The sequence below is a fragment of the Perca flavescens genome, chromosome 6 (assembly GCF_004354835.1).
Source record: "Perca flavescens isolate YP-PL-M2 chromosome 6, PFLA_1.0, whole genome shotgun sequence".
In the NCBI taxonomy this organism is placed as follows: Eukaryota; Metazoa; Chordata; class Actinopteri; order Perciformes; family Percidae; genus Perca; species Perca flavescens.
Genome location: NC_041336.1, coordinates 16111585 through 16131056, shown reverse-complemented (window position 1 = coordinate 16131056; position 19472 = coordinate 16111585). Strand labels below are relative to the sequence as shown.

The 19472-nt window shown below is 39.0% G+C and overlaps 2 protein-coding genes across 6 annotated transcripts in view; one reads left to right on the top strand and one right to left on the bottom strand.

Moving 5' to 3' along the window:
* The window catches only part of LOC114556817 (carcinoembryonic antigen-related cell adhesion molecule 8), a 58149-nt gene that overhangs the window by 25147 nt on the left and 13530 nt on the right, over positions 1-19472 (top strand). For 2 of the 3 annotated variants that reach the window (XM_028579861.1, XM_028579862.1), the window contains exons 2-3: positions 13480-13800; positions 14739-15017. In XM_028579861.1, the coding sequence (XP_028435662.1) occupies positions 13480-13800; positions 14739-15017 (600 nt within the window). The remainder of the gene's footprint in view (positions 1-13479; positions 13801-14738; positions 15018-19472) is intronic. The other variant, XM_028579863.1, reaches the window with a different exon arrangement.
* Positions 1524-10249, bottom strand: LOC114556818 (carcinoembryonic antigen-related cell adhesion molecule 8). 3 transcript variants are annotated; one of them, XM_028579865.1, is made up of 10 exons: positions 10198-10249; positions 8413-8733; positions 7456-7734; positions 6818-7084; positions 4511-4783; positions 3097-3348; positions 2514-2625; positions 2141-2178; positions 1906-1987; positions 1524-1692 (listed from the first exon to the last, which is right to left on the bottom strand). In XM_028579865.1, the coding sequence occupies exons 1-9, from the start codon at positions 10214-10216 to the stop codon at positions 1935-1937; spliced, it is 1614 nt and encodes a 537-aa protein (XP_028435666.1). In that variant the 5' UTR covers positions 10217-10249; the 3' UTR covers positions 1524-1692; positions 1906-1934. The 3 variants fall into 3 exon arrangements, with proteins under 3 accessions (XP_028435666.1, XP_028435665.1, XP_028435667.1); XM_028579864.1 differs by having other exon boundaries at positions 1524-1689; XM_028579866.1 differs by having other exon boundaries at positions 1524-1689; positions 9968-10238.

Below are 19472 nucleotides of genomic sequence, written 5' to 3'. Positions count from 1 at the left end.
ACTAAGCCCTGGGTATCCTGCTCTGCCTTTGAGAAAATGAAAGCTCAGATGGGCCGATCTGGAATCTTGCTCCTTATGAGGTCATAAGGAGGAAGGTTACCTCCCCTTTCTCTGCTTTGCCCAGAGAGAGAGAGAGAGAGAGAGAGAGAGAGAGAGAGAGAGAGAGAGAGAGAGAGAGAGAGAGAGAGAGAGAGAGAGAGAGAGAGAGAGAGAGAGAGAGAGAGAGAGAGAGAGAGAGAGAGAGAGAGAGAGATGCTCTCACATCAGGGCCGGCCTCTCCTTCACTTGCTGTCTATCAGCTGTCTATGCTGTCTATCATCAGGTTGTTCGCCTTCTTCTAAAAAAATAACACTAAAGCAGAAACAGAAAACCCAAGACGTTATAAATTTTGTGTTGCTCCATTATTTCTGAGACCAAAAGTGTCTACGAGTTTCACTTGGCTATTCTGTCCAATAAACAAGCTACCGTTTCGACCTTGTGACATTTGTTTTCAATGTTTGGTGTGTTTGACAAAGTGCAGTGTGAAAGCTAACCAAACCAAATGAAAAAAAAAAAACAATGTTGCAGCTTCACCCCCGAATCGCACCGACTGTACCGAACTATATGTGTATAACTTGTCTTTGCCTACCAAATACCACTTCAACTAAGTTGAAACTGAAACCAAAGTTAGACACTTGCTCATCTCACTTCTACCCTTTTACAATATGTATTAGTGAAGTTACAGATTTTTTTTAAAGTTCTGTTAAAGTTGTTATTTAATGCGTATTAACCCGTTAACTCGTACCTTATCAAGATTTGATTCTGTCTTAAACTGTTGCTTATTCCCTGTTCTAGCTTCAGGGAGAGTTAAACTTTCAGGAAGATATCCTGCTCAGTAAATCACATCAATAACACTTTGCTCAATATCTTTTTTCCACCATAGTGCCAGAACAACCACAGTTACACCACAGGAGGGCAGCATAATGCAGCTTTTGCCATGAAAGTGTTCTGCAGATTCAAAGTACGTATCTCAAAATTCAGACATTTTGCAACTTAGCACTTTGGAAGATTTTCAGTTGAACAGCAGTCATATAATTACAGCTGCCATAGCACGGCATTTATAAAGAGTACTGTCAGTCTATTAGCTCTAGTTAATTAGCTTTCACTTGTCCTTGAGTAAACTCCAAAGGCACAATTTCAGTAAAACATTAACATTTTAAAGTATACAATATACAGCTTTATTAAAATCAACTTTAAGCCCTTATTTCAACAGTTGGCAGTTTTCAATAAAAACATTTTTTATTTTTATGTATCTTGTTTTACATATCTTCTCCATAATGTCTTATCTCAACCCAATATATTTCCATTTTTGTTTAGAATGTTGTGGTTAGACACAGTAGGAGGTCAGGAAAATAAAACAAGCATTAGATATACACTTAAATTCACAAAGTAAACAAAATGCATAAAAAACTAGAAAGGCACTCGGAGAGCGCAGACCTCCGCCAAGGTATGCCCTATCTCACAGTCGCCAAACTGCAGCCATATGGAGCTCTTTATTCTATATTAGCTCTTTATTTGGGGTTTGAAGAAATATCACTATAAACTAAAGGTAGCAGAAAAAATGTGTTAATTAAAAATAATATTGACATTCATTAACATTTTCTTTTCTTCGGGCTGGTTATGTTTCAAGTTTGCTCATTTTCTGATCATCTGCTGGACAAGAAGTGAAAAGGAGGAACGTGTCACTGCTTTGATCAACTCTACTGTATGTGATAATCAACTGTCAGTCAGTAATTGTTGGCCTATAGTAGACTTTACAGGTAAACTAAAATTATTTATAATACAATATTACAACCACTGGGGCTTTTCCCTTCAAAAAACATGAATAATTTTTCACTAAATAGGAAGAATTAGTTAAAAACTCACCTTTTTAAAGGGAAATTAGATCGTTGAGTTTACAAGTTCTCATATACTGCTGAAGTGTTCTCATACACAGGTTCTTCTTTTTCTAGGCAAAAAAATAGTTTTATTAGATCTGACTATGTATATGTACAATTGGTATGATAGTGATATACTGTAGTTTATTCTTCATTTTGACTTTGTTATATGCTGTATATGATAGTGTGAGTGTAGGATGAAGTTAGATTAGATAAATACTAACCTTTATTATCAGAAGGTGGTGGAGCTTTGTTGTTGATTCTAAATATTAGAAATAAAAGCATTGTTGAAATTCGGCCATGCAACCAGACAACTTAAAATTCAAACTGTAACCTATGTTGTGTGTTAGGGTAATATTTGGGGAGTATTTTATAAAAACAATTATAAAGGACTCCATTTAATATGTTAATGCTTTCATTCATGTAAACATAATCTAACTGTTAATGTTTGGACTACAATAAGTCCAATACATACTGTAAGATTATTAGAGTAAGGTTAATTTAGGGTTCATCTAAAGTCAGTTACCTATTAATTCATGATTTTAAAAAGCAAGAAAAGTCTGGCTGGTAATAATATGAAGGCTATTTTTCACGTACTTGTTTTTATAAACATAATGCCCTCCAACAGCTCCTCCTGCTGAAGCAATTACTAAACACAAGATAATTATTCCAGCAATGGCACCAGCTGAAAGACCTCCAGACCTCCTGTCTGAAATGAAACAGAAAAAAACAATTCACCTTGCAATATTATCTATTTTCCAAGTTTTTATGATGGTAAATGCAAAATATGTCTGAATACTGTAGGGCCCTGACTGTAATACAAGTTAATGATTTGCTCAAGCACATTAGCAAATAGTTTAGCTTCCTGTTGGTGCAAAAAAAGGAGCATCAAACGTTTGAAGTGCATGCCACTCTTTACATGATTTAACGTGCATGTTTGTCAGGATGTTGTTGTCAAGTGTAAAAATGCAAAAGAAATCTGGGGGTGTAGAGTTAGACAGATGTGAGGTTACCAAACCTTTTGTAGCCAGCTTCTCATCTCTGTTAAAACTTTGGAGTAATCTTTGTATTTTAAAATACAAAGATTGATAAATTATAAATTATCAGAGGTATAACACTGTGGGTTGATCACAATATTAAACCGTATCAACAAAATCTGCAATCAACACCATCTTGGTACCTGTTACAGACAATCCATGGACTGCAGTCGATGTTCTCTCAGTTATACTATTCATCGCTTGACAGGCGTAGCTGCCACTGTCAGAGACTTCAGTGTTGTTTTTAGTGAACTCAGCAGAATTGTGTATCTCTGTCCCATTCAATATCCAGGTGTAAGTAGCAGATGGTGTGGAATCAGCAGAGCAGGTTAATGTGAAGGACTGTCCCAAATCTATCTCACTTGGACCTGTGATTTTAACATTTTCTGGGCCATCTGAAAAACAGCAGCACAAATAATGAAGAATATAAAAACTTGTTCAATAATTGATAGGAGTGGGACAAGACACCTAGCTCACGAGACAAGACACAAGATTGGGTTCACAGGATCAATACGAGATTTTGACGCTATTTTTACAGAAAACTTCAATGAAGAAATAAGACTTTTTTTTTTTTTTTTTTATATAGTTCTTAAAAAGGAAACTTGTTTTGGGGAGAATAAAACTACTCTGGGCTGAGTTTTCCTAGTAACCTTAACAAAAAGGCTCAGAATGCTGCAAATGTAATATGAAAATGGCTGGTGGATTTAAGACAAAAAATAATAATTTATTGAATTAATCTAATTTTAACATGTGTTTCAGTGGCTTGTTGATCTTTACATTGTTAGTTAATTTCCTATCCTGGCCTGGGACACACATTCATATGGTTTGATAAAGTACTTAATGGACTTTAACTTATCATTGCACTTACAATAACGAGCATAGCTGTCCTCAATTGAGGTTATCCTGTACATCTCATCTCCGGTTTTTCCTGCATCCACCGTGTGTGTTTATGTGTGATGTTCGAGTCACACACGTCTTGTCTTCATATCAGAAACAAGGAAATGAATTTGGCGACGTACGCGTGTTACGTCAACCCGTTCTCACTCCTGCTTGGTCAGTGGCTCATACTGATACAAAGTCTGGCACGTGGGACTGCTGTGATTGGTTGAAGTCGCGGGAAACTCCGGTTATTGGTCAAATTTGCGGAAAAGTTGCGGTGATTGGTCAAAATTGCGAGTCGCACCACATTCACAGTGATTGGTTGAATTTGCGTGAATTGTTGCGATTGCAACATCGTGATATCCTGGAGGGACATCATATCACATTCATAGTCCTCATGAATTCACCAGAGAAAACAGAAGGTAACGGACACCTGGAGGAATTTCCGGCAGCATCTGAACAATCTGGGAAATGAAACGTCGTCGATATTGACTTAAAAATCTAAAAACAATTACAGTAGTAGGCTACACTGTTATTTATGATGCTCATAAATAAAATAAGGAATATAAAACGTGTTCAATAATTTACTTTAAAATTATTTTTGCTACAGATATACACACAAAACATTTTTGTAATATAGTTACTTATGGTACTCAGTAAATACAGTTTGTTACCTACAGATCACAACCATGGTGTATTTAGCTTCATCGTTGCTGAGGGGGTTGCTGGTATTACAGGAATATTCCCCACTGTCTGTTGTTTTCAGGCTGTTAAAAGACAGCACTTTGTTCTTGTCATAAAGGTTCATGTTTCCAGCCAGAGTCAGATCTGAGCCATCTTTCATCCACTTTCTGGTAAAGACAGAGCCAGCAGCATCACAGGTTAAGTTGACAAAGATCCCTTCAATCGTCAGGCTTGTTGTTGGTGTGACAAAAGCACCTGATATTCTCTCTGTTGGGCAAAAGATAATGTGATAAATATTACTAATATTACTTAAAACAATACAAAAGAACTTAAGAACAGTTAATCATTGTAAAGGGCAAACCTAACTGTTTCCTGAATAATGTATAAAAAAATTGTCTGACTGTCCACACTGTTATTTCAACATTTGTGGTTTTGAATAACCTGTACCTCAGAAATATCATCTACATGAGAGGAACATAACAGCTACATAATATTAAGTTCTTATTCAGTGTTTCAGTTCACACACTGAAAATGTAGAAGAAAGCGGTTTCATTGAAACCACAAAATTCTTTAACTATTGACTCTTGACCTTTGTTATGTAATGTGATTTCTAATTGATCAAATGTAATTGTTTCAAAGTTTTGACCCCAAGTCTTAATATAGCATAACTTCTGTAAACACAACCTTGACACATAATTACTGTTTAACCTTTGTGTTGTCTTCCCGTCAACCTTGAAAAAACTTTTTTACGACGTTTTTGACGCCTTTGTTTGTTTTTGCTTTTTCCAACGTTTTAAATTAAGTTTTTCTTCTACACATTTTATATTTTCATATAGAACAAAAATTTAAAATGGGTCAATTTGACCCGAAGTCAATACGAGGGTTAAGCAAACATTAATGTTACACACAGATGACATAGAGAGCAAAATTTGCTCAATGGTGTTTAAAGCCCCCAACGTCTCCTTCCAGGCAGCGCTTTGACGGTTGACTTCAAGGCACCTAACCCTAACCAGGAGGTCAGTGGCGTAACGAGCCAACACCGGGCTCCTATGCAGGATTATCAAGGCGGCCCCCCTACTACAGCACGTGATGACGGCGCAACTGTGTGTGTGTGCGTGCGTGCGCGAGTCAGGTTCCTGGGGGGGCAGGCCCCACCGGTTGAGAACCACTGGCTTACAGGATTAAATACACAACACCTGAATGGTCCCTGGTCGTAGCGGGTCACATTAACTATAGTGAGAGTGGAGCCTCCATCAGTGAGCTGAACTCTGTCACTGGCTGTAACCTCAGAGCTGCTGTTCAGCCAGAGGAAAGAGAGAGAGGATCCAGAGGAGGAGCAGGACAGACGGACAGAGCTGTTGAACTCCACCAAGTCTGTGGTGTTTAATTACCAAAACATTGGCAACACGCGCTGTGGGTGAAAAACACAGTGGTTTTATACTGGCCACCTTTCTTGCCTAAGAAAGGGAACATTGTTCAGTAGAGGGGAGAAATGTGGAGCGTGGTAATGCTACTATTTTAATGATCCTATGAGTAATCATGGCTTTAAACAAAGGTTTGTATGCGAGTTACACATATTCATGTAGTCCAGTTAATTTACCCGTGACCATGCAGTTATTGTTGTTTTTTAAAGTTTACATTTATATCGATGATCTTTCATCTGAACGTTTTACAACTGTGAGGCATAGAGTATCAGTCATGACTGTCACCAGATTACTCAGCATGTTTTATTATTATATCTTATCTGTTGCCTAGTGCTTGGTGCAATATTTAACCAGTGTTGGCTGACCTTGCTGGTTAATCTTGCCCAATTAGCCAGAAACACATTGACCATAGAAATGCAAGAGTTGAACTTTTTGTTAGTCTATGAATTGGACTGAACAGTTCCGACTGGACAAATTGGAGATGTGAAAGGTGATATAGTTTGTTTGACTAGATTACTGTAAAGATATTGCAGTAACAAATAATGTGTATTTACATGGTGAATGTAATGTGATTATCTTCAATGTGTGTGTGTGTGTGTGTGTGTGTGTGTGTGCTGTGCTACTGGCCACTCCAGGAAGTGATTTTTCTTTGACCTCAGATATGTTTTATTCTGAGCCTCAGTTGTCTCTGTACAAACACAAATTTCAGACGCTTCTTAAATGCAAACGTATGAAGAGGAAGTATTGTTTCTTTATGTTCCACAATTGTTTAGCACACCTTTTTATATTTTAGAAAGTTTTTATCTGATACTATCTTAGGTACTTCTCATCTTTTCTATCCATATTTATTGACGCAAAACCTTTCATTCAAACTTACCCAGTACAGAGACAGCTGCAGGCTGAGATGTTTCATATCTCAGAGTTTTGTCATTAAAGGCCTGACAGCTGTAGTTCCCACTCTGACTCATCTGAATGTTCATCAGTCTGAGCTCTGGTCCAGTATCAGACAGAAAGTCTCCATTTAGAAACCAGTAAAACAGGGCAGCAGGTCTGGAGTCAGCTGAGCAGGACAGGGTGATGTCTGACCCTTCCCCATAGTATTCTTGTGACAGAGATATTGTCAAATTAATATCTTCTGGGCCATCTGAATGTGGAGGAATAAACAGCAACAAGTTAGTATGCACAACTGCATTATCACACATCGTCATCAGAAAAAGAAAAAACCCTCTGCATGATGTTACAGAACAGAACAGCCCAGCAATAAACACTTTCTAAATTAAACTGACTTGATAATAATTAAGTCCACACTGTGCTGTAGTTTGCAGTGATATTTTACTATATTATGTTAGATTGAAAAATGTGTTTCTAATCATTTGTAAAACCCATGGCGGAACAAAAAGACTAACAAACCAGGCAATTGCACTTCTCACTAATCCAACAATAATCTAAACTCTGTCTCTGTTCGCATTCATATGTCGTCAGATAAACAGCTGAGCATGTAGGTTAGTAACTCACAGCTGATGGAGAGGGTTATTAGATCACTGGTGCCAACACTGACAGGATTGGACACACGACACCTGAATGGTCCCTGGTCGTAGTGGGTCACGTTAACTATAGTGAGAGTGGAGCCTCCATCAGTGATGTGAACTCTGTCACTGGCTGTAACCTCAGAGCTGCCGTTCAGCCAGAGGAAAGAGAGAGAGGATCCAGAGGAGGAGCAGGACAGACGGACAGAGCTGTTGAACTCCACCAAGTCTGTGCTGCTGGCAGTTGCCGTTACATTGGAGACTGGCTCTGTGGATGAAAAAGAAAATGGTTTCCAATTTGCCCCAAACTAAGGAAGGTATAATAAAAGGAAACACTGCAGTGGCTGGGAATAAATCTCATGTTCATAATGAGATGGTGAGTATTCATGGCTGCACATTGAACACTTCTGCCACTACAAAAAAGCAACATTTCTAATGACGACAATATTACAACTGTAAAGGTTATATAGGGATGTTATAAAATGCTTTGCACAAAAGAGGGAAATTTCATCTTTGTTGATATTATGTATCTAACTACCATGTGGCCAAGTAAAATTACCAAAGACTTTATTATAATGCAGTTATTGGAAGACTTTAAATGTCATTATCAGTGAGAAACCATCCCATCATGTACACAGTGAAGTGATTTGAGCCTGAAAGTTTATTCTTCACCTGGAAAAACAGTTTGACAAAAAAAGAAATATTCACTTATGGTCCACTTACTTTTAACCATGTTTCAGAGTTTTTTAAATATTTATTTTGTCTTAGTATTATGTAATTATAATTTTATGTGTAATAAAAATCTGAATTCTGGTCTCAGTATGAATCTCATTTGAAACCACTGAACACAATTATTTAGCTGAATTCTTTTTTATTTCTTACTAAATTTTTACACATAGGCCTAATCTTTACTCAGCACTGAAAGAGATGTCAAACATTTGCTCACCAAGTACGTTCAGTGTTGTGCTCCCTGTCTTCCCTGGTCCTCCAGCTTGAATGATGCTCAGACTGTATTGTCCACTGTCATTAAGATCCAGATTCCTGAGCTCCAGAGATCCAGTAGACATGAAGAGGGTGATCCTGCCTTCATACTCTGGTCCAGTGATGTTTTTACCACTGAAAGTGATTATATTTTCACTACCAAATGTCCAGACCACTGACAAAAATGGTTTGTCTGATGGAATCAGTGTTGTAGTAAACATCACTGTCGCTCCCACAGCTGCGTTTAGAGGACCGTCTGGCAACACACCAGCTCCTTTGGTTAAACCTGGAGGAGAAAGTTACATTACAGGTCTGAGAAGGACTGTTATAAGTCAAAGACATTATAAAATTGGCCACTGGAACATTATCCTTGATCACAATTTTCCAAAAGAAAAACACAAAAAACATATTTCCACACCAGTTCCTTTGGTTAAACCTGGAGGAGACAGTTTAAATCTTAATTTTAAATCATATTTCAGCTCAAGGTTTTTTCTCACGGTTCTGTTCGATACGAGACAGTGGTGTCACGGTTTGGTAAGTTTTCAAAAAAGAAAGAAATGCCAGAGAAATTTACTTGATTTAAAAAAAAAAAAAATGTATTTATTAAAACTGTCATAAAGTATGATCTTTTTTACTTTGAACAATGACAGAGCTATACTTGACCCATCTTCTGGTGTGTCTTCTTAGCAGCATATAAAACAAAAACAGCTCCTTATAAAAAAAAATATGCACGTTACAGTCAGGTAGCTTTGTGTAGCCCTTGACGTCCAGCCGTCTGCTGTCAGAGCAACAGCTGGTGCTTTCGACAATTGGTTCTCTATTTGGGCTTTTGTTTTTTGTACGAAGCAGGAATTACGGTCTGGCTGAAATGGCCTCGTGAAGGAATAGCGTAACGGTGCTCAATTACTTTAACCATGTTCGTAAAACCAGTTTTCCACTACAGAGTAGGATCTCATATCCACGGCTATAAACGTACCAATCGCTGCAGTGATGTTTGAATCAGTTGGAAATTGCTGTGGGGATAGTTTGTAGCGTGTGCTGCTTCTTGTTTTCATCTAGTTCCAGTTATTGACATACTGAGGTGATGTCGGCGTAAATGAGGTGACATGTTTGTAGTATTCCCACTGGTGTAGCTTATTCTCTTGTAGCAGATGCGACATACCGTTATTTTTTTATCCACCACTCTCTTGCCATCACCCTCATAACTTACAGGAACACCAAAGTGGCTCCAAACGCCAGACCTGTTGGTTATTGGAGGATCTTCTAATTCTTGTCTGGTATAGTCGCATTAAAGTTACTAGCCATATTGCAACGAGCTAGTTCTGCGTAGCATGCCTGACTGGAGTAGAGTGTTTTTCTGTGGGAGTGGGAGGGACAGACAGCATGTTGCCTGTTACGTCGTTTGGGCTGCCTTGTTGAGTGCAGCAGCACTGAGAACATTATATTTCACACAATTTAGGCTATTTTCTTCTAAATGAAATAGGATTAGTCCAACGAATGGTTCGGTTTGTAATGCGTACCTAATCGAAAGCCTCGTACCGAACGGTTGCAACTGTGTATAGTTGCACCCCTAATCACAACTCTGTCACGGGGGAGGCGAAGCTTGGACCCAAAAGCAGAGAAGACGGAGCAGTCTAGCGTTCAAAGATTTAATTAAGCAAAAGGTACAACAAAAAGTGTCGTGAAGAAACAGGAAAAATATGTTTCCAAAATACTGAGAAGTACAAATGAGCAGGAACACGGACACAACCTGGAACACCGACAACCATAGCATACCAGAGAAGAGAGTGATCCGACCAGACACAAACAAAACACAGACTAAATGTACAGGATAACGAGGTTAAAAAGGGACAGGTGACACAAGGGATCAGGAACAGGTGAAACACATTAGGGCTGGGCAGACGATCACAAAGGCAGCAAACACAAGGCAGGAAGTAAAACAAGAAAAGACTAGGGAGAAAACAGAATATTACAAAATAAAACAGGAAACACTACACAGACACTCACAAAGTGACAAACTCTTTTCATAGCTCAGTTGTAGCTTTGTAGTTTTTATTTTTTTTCTAAAATAATCTGTTTGCTGAAACAAAAACCTCTGAATAAAGTTACTGTAAAGTGATCGTTAAATTGTTTATGCAGCAGGTTGTCAGAAAAGCCATTAAGTGTCCTCTTCAAACCCTAATATGAGGAAATGTATTTCTTCCCACTGAAATTTCAATTTCAATCCAACAGTGTAAGAAACCTAGATAAATAAACAACATCATAGATTTCATATCTAAAGAAATTATATGGGGGAACTGCTTCCTACCGGAGAGCAAACTCACTTGGAATTACTAATATATTATTTACTAGTAAGTCATTTTTTAACAGATTTTTTTGAAGACCGGTGACTTTTCCTATAATGTATAATCCTGTAATATATGTATACAGTATATAGGCTGTGCTTCTTCTGTGTGTATTTTCTGATACCTGTTCTTATACTACTCATACTGTGAAACCGTGTGTGCTGCAACAACATTTGATGTGCGATGGAAGTACTGGGCTCCACTTGTCGGAGTTCCGAAAAGACTTCATTTGATGATGACAGTTAGTAGAAATTATTTAGACTAATTAAACAAAATTCCATGATACAGAAAGGTCTAAGAGCAGAATGCAGTGTTACACTACACTAAATGTGTTGCATTCTGTTGTAAATGGCATTTTTTCAGTGCTGCATTGTCATTTAAATATTTTTGTTTCATTTGATATTGGACAAGTTGCCATCGAACAGGGATAAATTCATCCACAGAATCTGCAGACTGAACTAATGTGTAAATGCATTGATATTACTACCGCTGAGAAGCTCCTATTGTACCATCCTATGTGAACAAAATTGTACAAACCATTTGTAGTTATCTCCCAACTCTTTCTGACACTGTTAAGCATCAATAATGAATGGCTACATTTTGATAAATAAGTGAATAAATCCTTTTATCGGCTGTATCTAAGGTGGTAAGAGCTCACCTGAGATCACTCCCAGCATGATGAAGTGTATCACAGCTATTTCCATTGTATATGCAGTATCAGAGGAGAAAAAGAGTGATCACACTCCTTCACTTTGCTAATTTCAAAATAACGTATGCTGATATCAATATATGGAAGTAGAACAAGGAAGTACTGTGCAGTGGGGGTTGTACACAGTACACGTTTCACCTTGTTAATCATTAACAATGTCCAAAACAAGCAACTTTGGGAAATATCATTAGTAATGAATTAAAAACGGACTTCTTGTGAAGGAGTTCTGTTTGTATTATGCTCAAACAGCAACAACTATCATAGTTTGAAATGAGTAAACATTCAGGGGTTTATTCAGAGTGGCCTTATTTTGGTTATTTTTTGCTCTAAAGTGACATGAAAGTGATACTTTTGTCTCCTCAGGTTCCTGATGGCAAAACACAACCATTGTTTGCAAATGATTTGATTAACTAACACAGTATCCTGTACTGAAAGTACAAAGTCTTACTGTGTGTGACATACATATTGTAGTTTTATTGTGTGTTTAGCCATGCTAGAGGCTCGATCGCAATGCTGGTCTATCAGTTGTCTGGTCCATTACTTTGGAACACACAAAAAAAACTGTTTGATGGATTACTATTAAATTGTAAGTTTACATTTTTGCACAGACCTTCATGGCACTCGGAGAATGATAACGTCTGACTTTGCTGATGCTCTGACTTTTCCTCCAGTGCCACCATGAGGTAAAATATCTCAATAACTGTTTGATGGACTGCAATGAAATTTAGTTCTGACAACGAATGACTTTAGTGATTAATTATTCTGAAATCTTTATTTTGTTACTACTCTTCTTATAGGCTACTTGATCATTTTAGGGACTCTAAGTCGTCTCCATTACCAAATTCTCAAATGCAGATAAACATAAAAAACGAGACAAACAAAAATAAAACAAAAATAAAAACGAAATCTGTCACAAGAAACGAGAGGGTTCAGCAACCAGTTTTGTAGTTTGGTCTCAGTTACAACTAACTGATACATTTATGGACTTATATAATATGCTAGAAGTCTTTTATTTATTTATTATTTAAACAACAGCATTATTCATGTCTCTTCATCATCCATCTGTACTGTATGTCACTAAACACATTTACACCACTAGAGGGCGACGTCTTACAGCTTTTCAACATGACTGCAGCTTCACTGGGTTTATCTCATTATGCAAACAAACTTTGTAACTCAACACGTAGGTAGTTGTGCATTTACTAATGCATAATTAGAGCTGCCGGAGGCTCACATTTATTAAGGCAGTCAAAGTTGGATGGATGTCATTTCCTCAGCTGTTTATATCTCACAGAGTTAGATCAATGGATATTTTACCTTTACTTTGTATTGTCTCTGCGGCGTTTGCAGGTAAGAGTCTTGATTTTATAATGTTTGTCTGCTGTCGATGTTTAAATACACTTTCAATACTTTAAAAGTCATTGAATTGTTGAAAAGTTGTTTAATTTAGGGCTGCTATCCATGCTTTTGTGACTAGACAGCAACATAGATAGCAGCTTATGTGATTGTGCGTAAATTACTATAAAATATAATTTAATTGCTGAAATATTTATTTATTTATAGTATTGCATGTAGTCTAGGGAATACATAACTGTCTAGTTTTCAATTTGAAAAAATGAGATAAAATATTTTAGTTTGATTAAAAAATAGTATGAATCAAAAGACTTTATGTGTTGCTTGTTCTAATCTGCCGGCTAGTCTCTTACAGTACACTGATTTCTATAATGTGGTCTTAAAGAAAGCTGCTGGCCAAAATGTCATCTTCTTCAAATGTTTATGATTAAGAACCTCTTTTACTTCATTGTTTGTTGTTTTCAATTGATAGACATCTACATCTATACTAATGTTTTAATGAAAATATGTTTTTTGTGTTTTTCTTTTGGATTGTGATCAAGGATAATGTTCCAGAGGCCAATTTTATAATGTCTTCGACTTATAACAGTCCTTCTCAGACCTGTAATGTAACTTTCTCCTCCAGGTTTAACCAAAGGAGCTGGTGTGTTGCCAGACGGTCCTCTAAACGCAGCTGTGGGAGCGACAGTGATGTTTACTACAACACTGATTCCATCAGACAAACCATTTTTGTCAGTGTTCTGGACATTTGGTAGTGAAAATATAATCACTTTCAATGATGGTAACTTCACTGGACCAGAGTATGAAGGCAGGATCACCCTCTTCATGTCTACTGGATCTCTGGAGCTCAGGAATCTGGCTCTTAATGACAGTGGGCAATACAGTGTGACCATCGTTCAAGCTGGAGGACCAGGGAAGGCAGGGAGCACAACACTGAACGTACTTGGTGAGCAAATGTTTGACATCTCTTTCAGTGCTGAGTAAAGATTAGGCCTATGTGTAAAAATGTATTAAATAAAAAATAAATTTTGTTTCAGCAAAATAATTGTGTTCAGTGGTTTTAAATGAGATTTATAGTGATACCAGAATTCAGATTTTTATTACACAATAACATTATAATTACACAATACTAAGACAAAATAAATATTTAAAAAACTTAAATGTGGTTAAAAGTAAGTGGACCATAAGTGAATATTTCTTTTTTTGTCAAACTACTGTTTTTCCAAGTGAAGAATAAACTTGCAGGTTCAAATGACTTCACTGTGTACATGATGGGATGGTTTCTCACTGATAATGACATTTAAAGTCTTCCAATAACTGCATTATAATAAAGTCTTTGGTAATTTTACTTGGCCGCTGATGACGATAAGCAATATTTCTATTTTAAGTTGTATAACTGTAAGCGCTGATATCAACAATATGTTTAAAAAACATATAAAGGATACACTGAGTTCACAGTTTTTGTACAGTCTGTACATATTTAGCTTTTGTTGAGACCGTATCAGAGACATTGAGTTTTATGGTTATACTTTCTGATGGTGTTAAATTGGACATTATATTTAAAATGTATTCTACAGGGCAACCACAAACAAGTACAGCCTGAAACAGAACTAGTTGGATACATAATATCAACAAAGATGAAATTTCCCTCTTTTGTGCAAAGCATTTTAACATTTTAAGAACCCTATATAACCTTTACAGTTTTAATATTGTCATCATTAGAAATGTTGCTTTTTTGTAGTGGCAGTGTTCAATGTGCAGCCATGAATACTCAACATCTCATTTTAAACATGAGCTTTATTCCCAGTCACTGTAGTGTTTCCTTCTATTATACCTTTCCTTAGTTTGGGGCAAATTGGAAACCATTTTCTTTTTCATCCACAGAGCCAGTCTCCAATGTAACGGCAACTGCCAGCAGCACAGACTTGGTGGAGTTCAACAGCTCTGTCCGTCTGTCCTGCTCCTCCTCTGGATCCTCTCTCTCTTTCCTCTGGCTGAACGGCAGCTCTGAGGTTACAGCCAGTGACAGAGTTCAGCTCACTGATGGAGGCTCCACTCTCACTATAGTTAACGTGACCCGCTATGACCAGGGACCATTCAGGTGTTGTGTGTCCAATCCTGTCAGTAATTGCACCAGTGATCCAATAACCTTCTCCATCAGCTGTGAGTTACTAACCTACATGCTCAGCTCTTTATCTGACAACATCTGAATGCGAACAGAGACAGAGGGCCCTATCTTGCACCCAGCGCAATTGACTTTGTACACCGATGCATGTATCATTCCTATTTTGCACATGACACACAGTGGACTTTTCCCTCCACAAACGCACGTCGGTAAATTAGGGAATGTATTTGTGCTCCCGGGGGCGGTTCAGTGAAAAGAGGAGGCGTGTTCAGGCGCAAACGTTCCCTGGTGCTATTTTGCAGTTTCAACAAACAATTCCATAGACCAGGAAAAACCTAGTCTAGGGCCTCAGACCTGCCAACCTGTACGCATTTTGCGTAGTAGATACGCATTTTGACATCAAAATACGGTGATACGCTTTGTCACTTTAAACTACACGAAAATCTGGTGACTGCTTTGAGTTCACTCATTGACGCGCAGTAACCGTCTCAGTCACTTGATGATAGTAGGCAGCTAAAACTTATGGCTAAAACAGCGTAGCAGCCACGAGCATGCTGGAAAAAAAAACTAAAGAAGAAGAGTTCGACCAATCATGTGCTCATTATGCATTGTAATATATTTTATTGGATTATATTATGATCCAATTAATTGTATTAAATATGACCGATAATTTAAATAAAATGTTTTATTTAATTCAAGTAGCCTACTTGAACATAATTATTTTCTAGTGTTTAAAATGTATACAGATTTGACATTTAATGGCACAATTATTCCGCGTGCGTGCCGCCGTGTTCATGAACCAGAACTTTGACAATAAATCAGTTAATAAGTTGCTACTCAAAAATGTTTTTCAAGGTTGGCAGGTCTGGTGCCCTATTTTAACGATCTGAAACGCAAGTATGAAACGCAAGACGCAAGTAGCTTTGTGAGCAGATCTCGGGCGCTGTTGCTATTATACCGGCGGGATAAATGACTCTTGCGCCCGACGCAAATCTAAAATGGGTTGGTCTGAAGTAGCTAGGTGTGGTTTGGGCGTAACGTGAAAATAACCAATCAGAGCGTCATCTCACATTCCCTTTAAGAGCAGGCGCGCTTGTTCCATGGCGGATTGCTATTATGACGGCGGATTTGCCTGGCGCACGCTAGCGGGAGCTGTCCGAGATGCGGCAAAGTAATAAATGCCCGTCTTGACCGGGTGGCGATGTTGCTGCGGCCTCTCGGGCGCATCTCCTCAAGTCTGGAGAGGATTGCTGCAGCCGTGGAGCGTGGGCCTCTACACGCACCACCTACTCCTGTTGTGCCCCTTCCTCCTCCTCCCACTCCATCTCCGTCCACCCGCTCCACCAGGAGTGCATCACCACTCCCGGACCAGATCCCGCCGGAGTGTCCAATCCCACCGTAGTTCAACATCACGTCTCCTTAAGTCTAATATTTCCTCATTTCCATCAACACATTCATGATTCATGGAAATGTTGTGTAAAACACAACAAGCCACAAAGAATGCTGCAACTTTTTGAGGACTGTACTGTAAAAATGATCTATCCAAACACCTGAAGCGCATTTTCAGTAATATTTAGGGCCCGAGCGCCGACAGCGGCGAAGGCCCTATTAAAACTGAAGGAATTATTGTTTCTATTCTTTCTTTCTTTTTCCCGTCAAATGAATTGGCTTTTTGAGGGGCTTAACATATTCAAAAACTCACCAAAATTGGCGGTCGCATCAAGTCTGGTGAAAATTTACGTATTTTAAGGTTTCGGAAATATCCCCACAAAAATGGCTCGCTAGCGCCCCCTAGAAAGTTAAAAAAATTGAGCCCCTGCAGTGCGTTTAACGTAGACTCACAAAACTTGGTACACATATGTAACATGTCAAGATGTACAAAAACCTTCATTAGAGCTGTCGTTACACGATCCGTTCTGCACATGCGCGATCCGTTCTGCACATGCGCAAAATGTTGTACGAGGATTTACGACACTGCACAATCTGTTCCACGCTTCCGGTCGACAGCCAAGCTAACGTTAGTTTAGCTAACAGCTAATTCGGCTAACCGCTAGCTGAGACAGCATGTAATAACTTTAAAAGACCCTCAAAATAAAACGTAAAAATAAACGTTAACATATATAACAGCTGTTACGTTAGTTCTACTTTACTTGTGCTCATTTAAAATCTCTCAGTACTTGTCTTTATTGTTATTACTGTAAAGTCTTAATTTAGCTTTAGCCTGCTTTTCACATTAAGTTTGACTTAACGTCATTTTAGACTGAATCTAGCTGTCAGCTAGCGGTTAGCCGAATTAGCTGTTAGCTAAACTAACGTTAGCTTCCCGGTGGAGGCTAGCCATAGGCTAGCGTGGAACAGATCGTGCAGGTCGTAAACAGTAATATCTTGCGCATTTGCAGAACGGATCGTGCAGGCAGAACGGATCGTGTACTGACAAGAGCCATACCCTAAACCCAACAGGAAGTCCGCCATTTTGAATTGAAAGTTCGAAATTAGTGCGATTTTGGCCATTTCCACTTGTCGTACTTTAACGAACTCCTCCTAGAGATTTCATCCGATCAACTTCAAACTCGGTCTGTGCCATCTTAAGACGTTAAAGATGAAAAGTTGTTAAAAGAAAAACTTTTCGTCATAGGGCGTGGCCGTGGCGGGGCGGCCATTTTGTGCGTTTCACCGCCGAAACAGGAAGTGGGTGTAACTCGAGTGTACGTTGTCCGATTACCTCGAAACTTTTCAGGATTCATAAGAGTCCAACCCTAACGACAAATAAAGGCCGATATTTACTTAAAGTCATAGCGCGCCCTAGTGGCAACAGGAAGTAGGCCTAAAAGTCAAGGTGCTATACTTTAACAAACTCCTCCTACAGATTTCATCCGATGGACTTCAAACTTGGTCTATACCATCCCAACACCTTAACGATGAAAAGTTATTAAAACAAAAACTTTTCGTCAGACGGTGTGGGCGTGGCGGCCATTTTGAGTGTTTAGCGATGAACAAAGAAGTTGTTGTAACTTGAGTGTACGTTGTCGTATCTGCCCGAAATTTCTCACGATGGACAAGGGTCCAGGCCTGAGGACACCTACAGGCCAAAATTTACTTTTGGTCATAGCGCCCCCCCCGGCAACAGGAAATGCGTCTTATATGACAAACATCATCTGATTTACATGAAACTTAGAATGTGTGGTCTACATGTGATACTGAGCCGCCCCCTATAATATAACCACGCCCACTTACTCAGGCCACGCCCCCTTTCATAACATTTTAACCGTTTAAGGTAGAGTCTTGTGTGAGGTGTCATTGAACTCAGCAGAGACTTCGCTTTTAATTGGTCATGTTTGACCCGCCCCCCTATGCTTAAGCCCCGCCCCCTTTCTTAAAATTTGAACCGTTTAAGATAGACCCTTGTGTGAGGTAGCAATGAACTCAGCAGAGACTTCCTTCTTCATTGGTGATGGTTTGGCCCGCCCCCTATGTTGAAGCCACGCCCCCTTTAATAAATGCTGACCCATCTAAGGTAGAGTCTTGTGTGAGGTATCATTGAACTCAGCAGAGACTTCCTTCTTCATTGGTGATGGTTTGACCCGCCCCCTATGCATTAGCCACGCCCCTTTTCACAGCTAATGAACCGTATGACGTAGAGTCTTGTGTGAGGTATCGTTGAACTCGGCGGGGAGTTCCCTTTTCATTGGTGATGATTTGCGGCGAGTGCCGCGCAAATGTACGGTCGCAAGGAGCGGAGTCCGCGGTAACCCCAACGCGCGCCAAGGCGCGAGGGCCCGTCCATCGCTGCTCGCAGCTTTAATTTTCTTTGTTATTATGTATGGTTTGCAAAAATGGGAATTGCTGCGTCCGTTTAGATGAGAGAAGCAAAGTGTATGCGCTACATTATGGCCAAGCATGCGCCCCTAAAATAGCGTCTGAATAACGCACCACTGACTTTAGACTAGGTTTTTCCTGGTCAGTGGCAGAATTGTTTTCTGAAACTGCAAAATAACACCAGGGAACGTTTGCGCCGGAACACGCCTCCTCTTTTCGCTGAACCGCCCGCTGCAGCGCAAATACATTCCCTAATTTACCGGCGTGCGTCTGTGGAGGGAAAAGTCTGCTGTGCGTCGGGTGCAAAATAGGAATGATACATGCGTCGGTGTACAAAGGCAATTGCGCTGAGTGCAAGATAGGGCCCCTAAAGTCAGTGGTGCTAGTCTAAAGTCAGTGGTGCGATATTCAGATGCAATTTTTAGGGGCACATGCTTGGCCATAATGTAGCGTGTGCACAACGTTCATACACTTTGCTTCTCTCATCTACAAGGACGCAGCAATTCCCATTTTTGCAAACCATACATAATTACAAGGAAAAATATTACTGAAAATGCGCTTCAGGTGTTTGGATAGATCAAGGCAAGGCAAGGCAGCTTTATTTGTATAGCACATTTCAGCAACAGGGCAATTCAAAGTGCTTTACATAAAACATGAAAGAGCAGTTAGAAAACAAT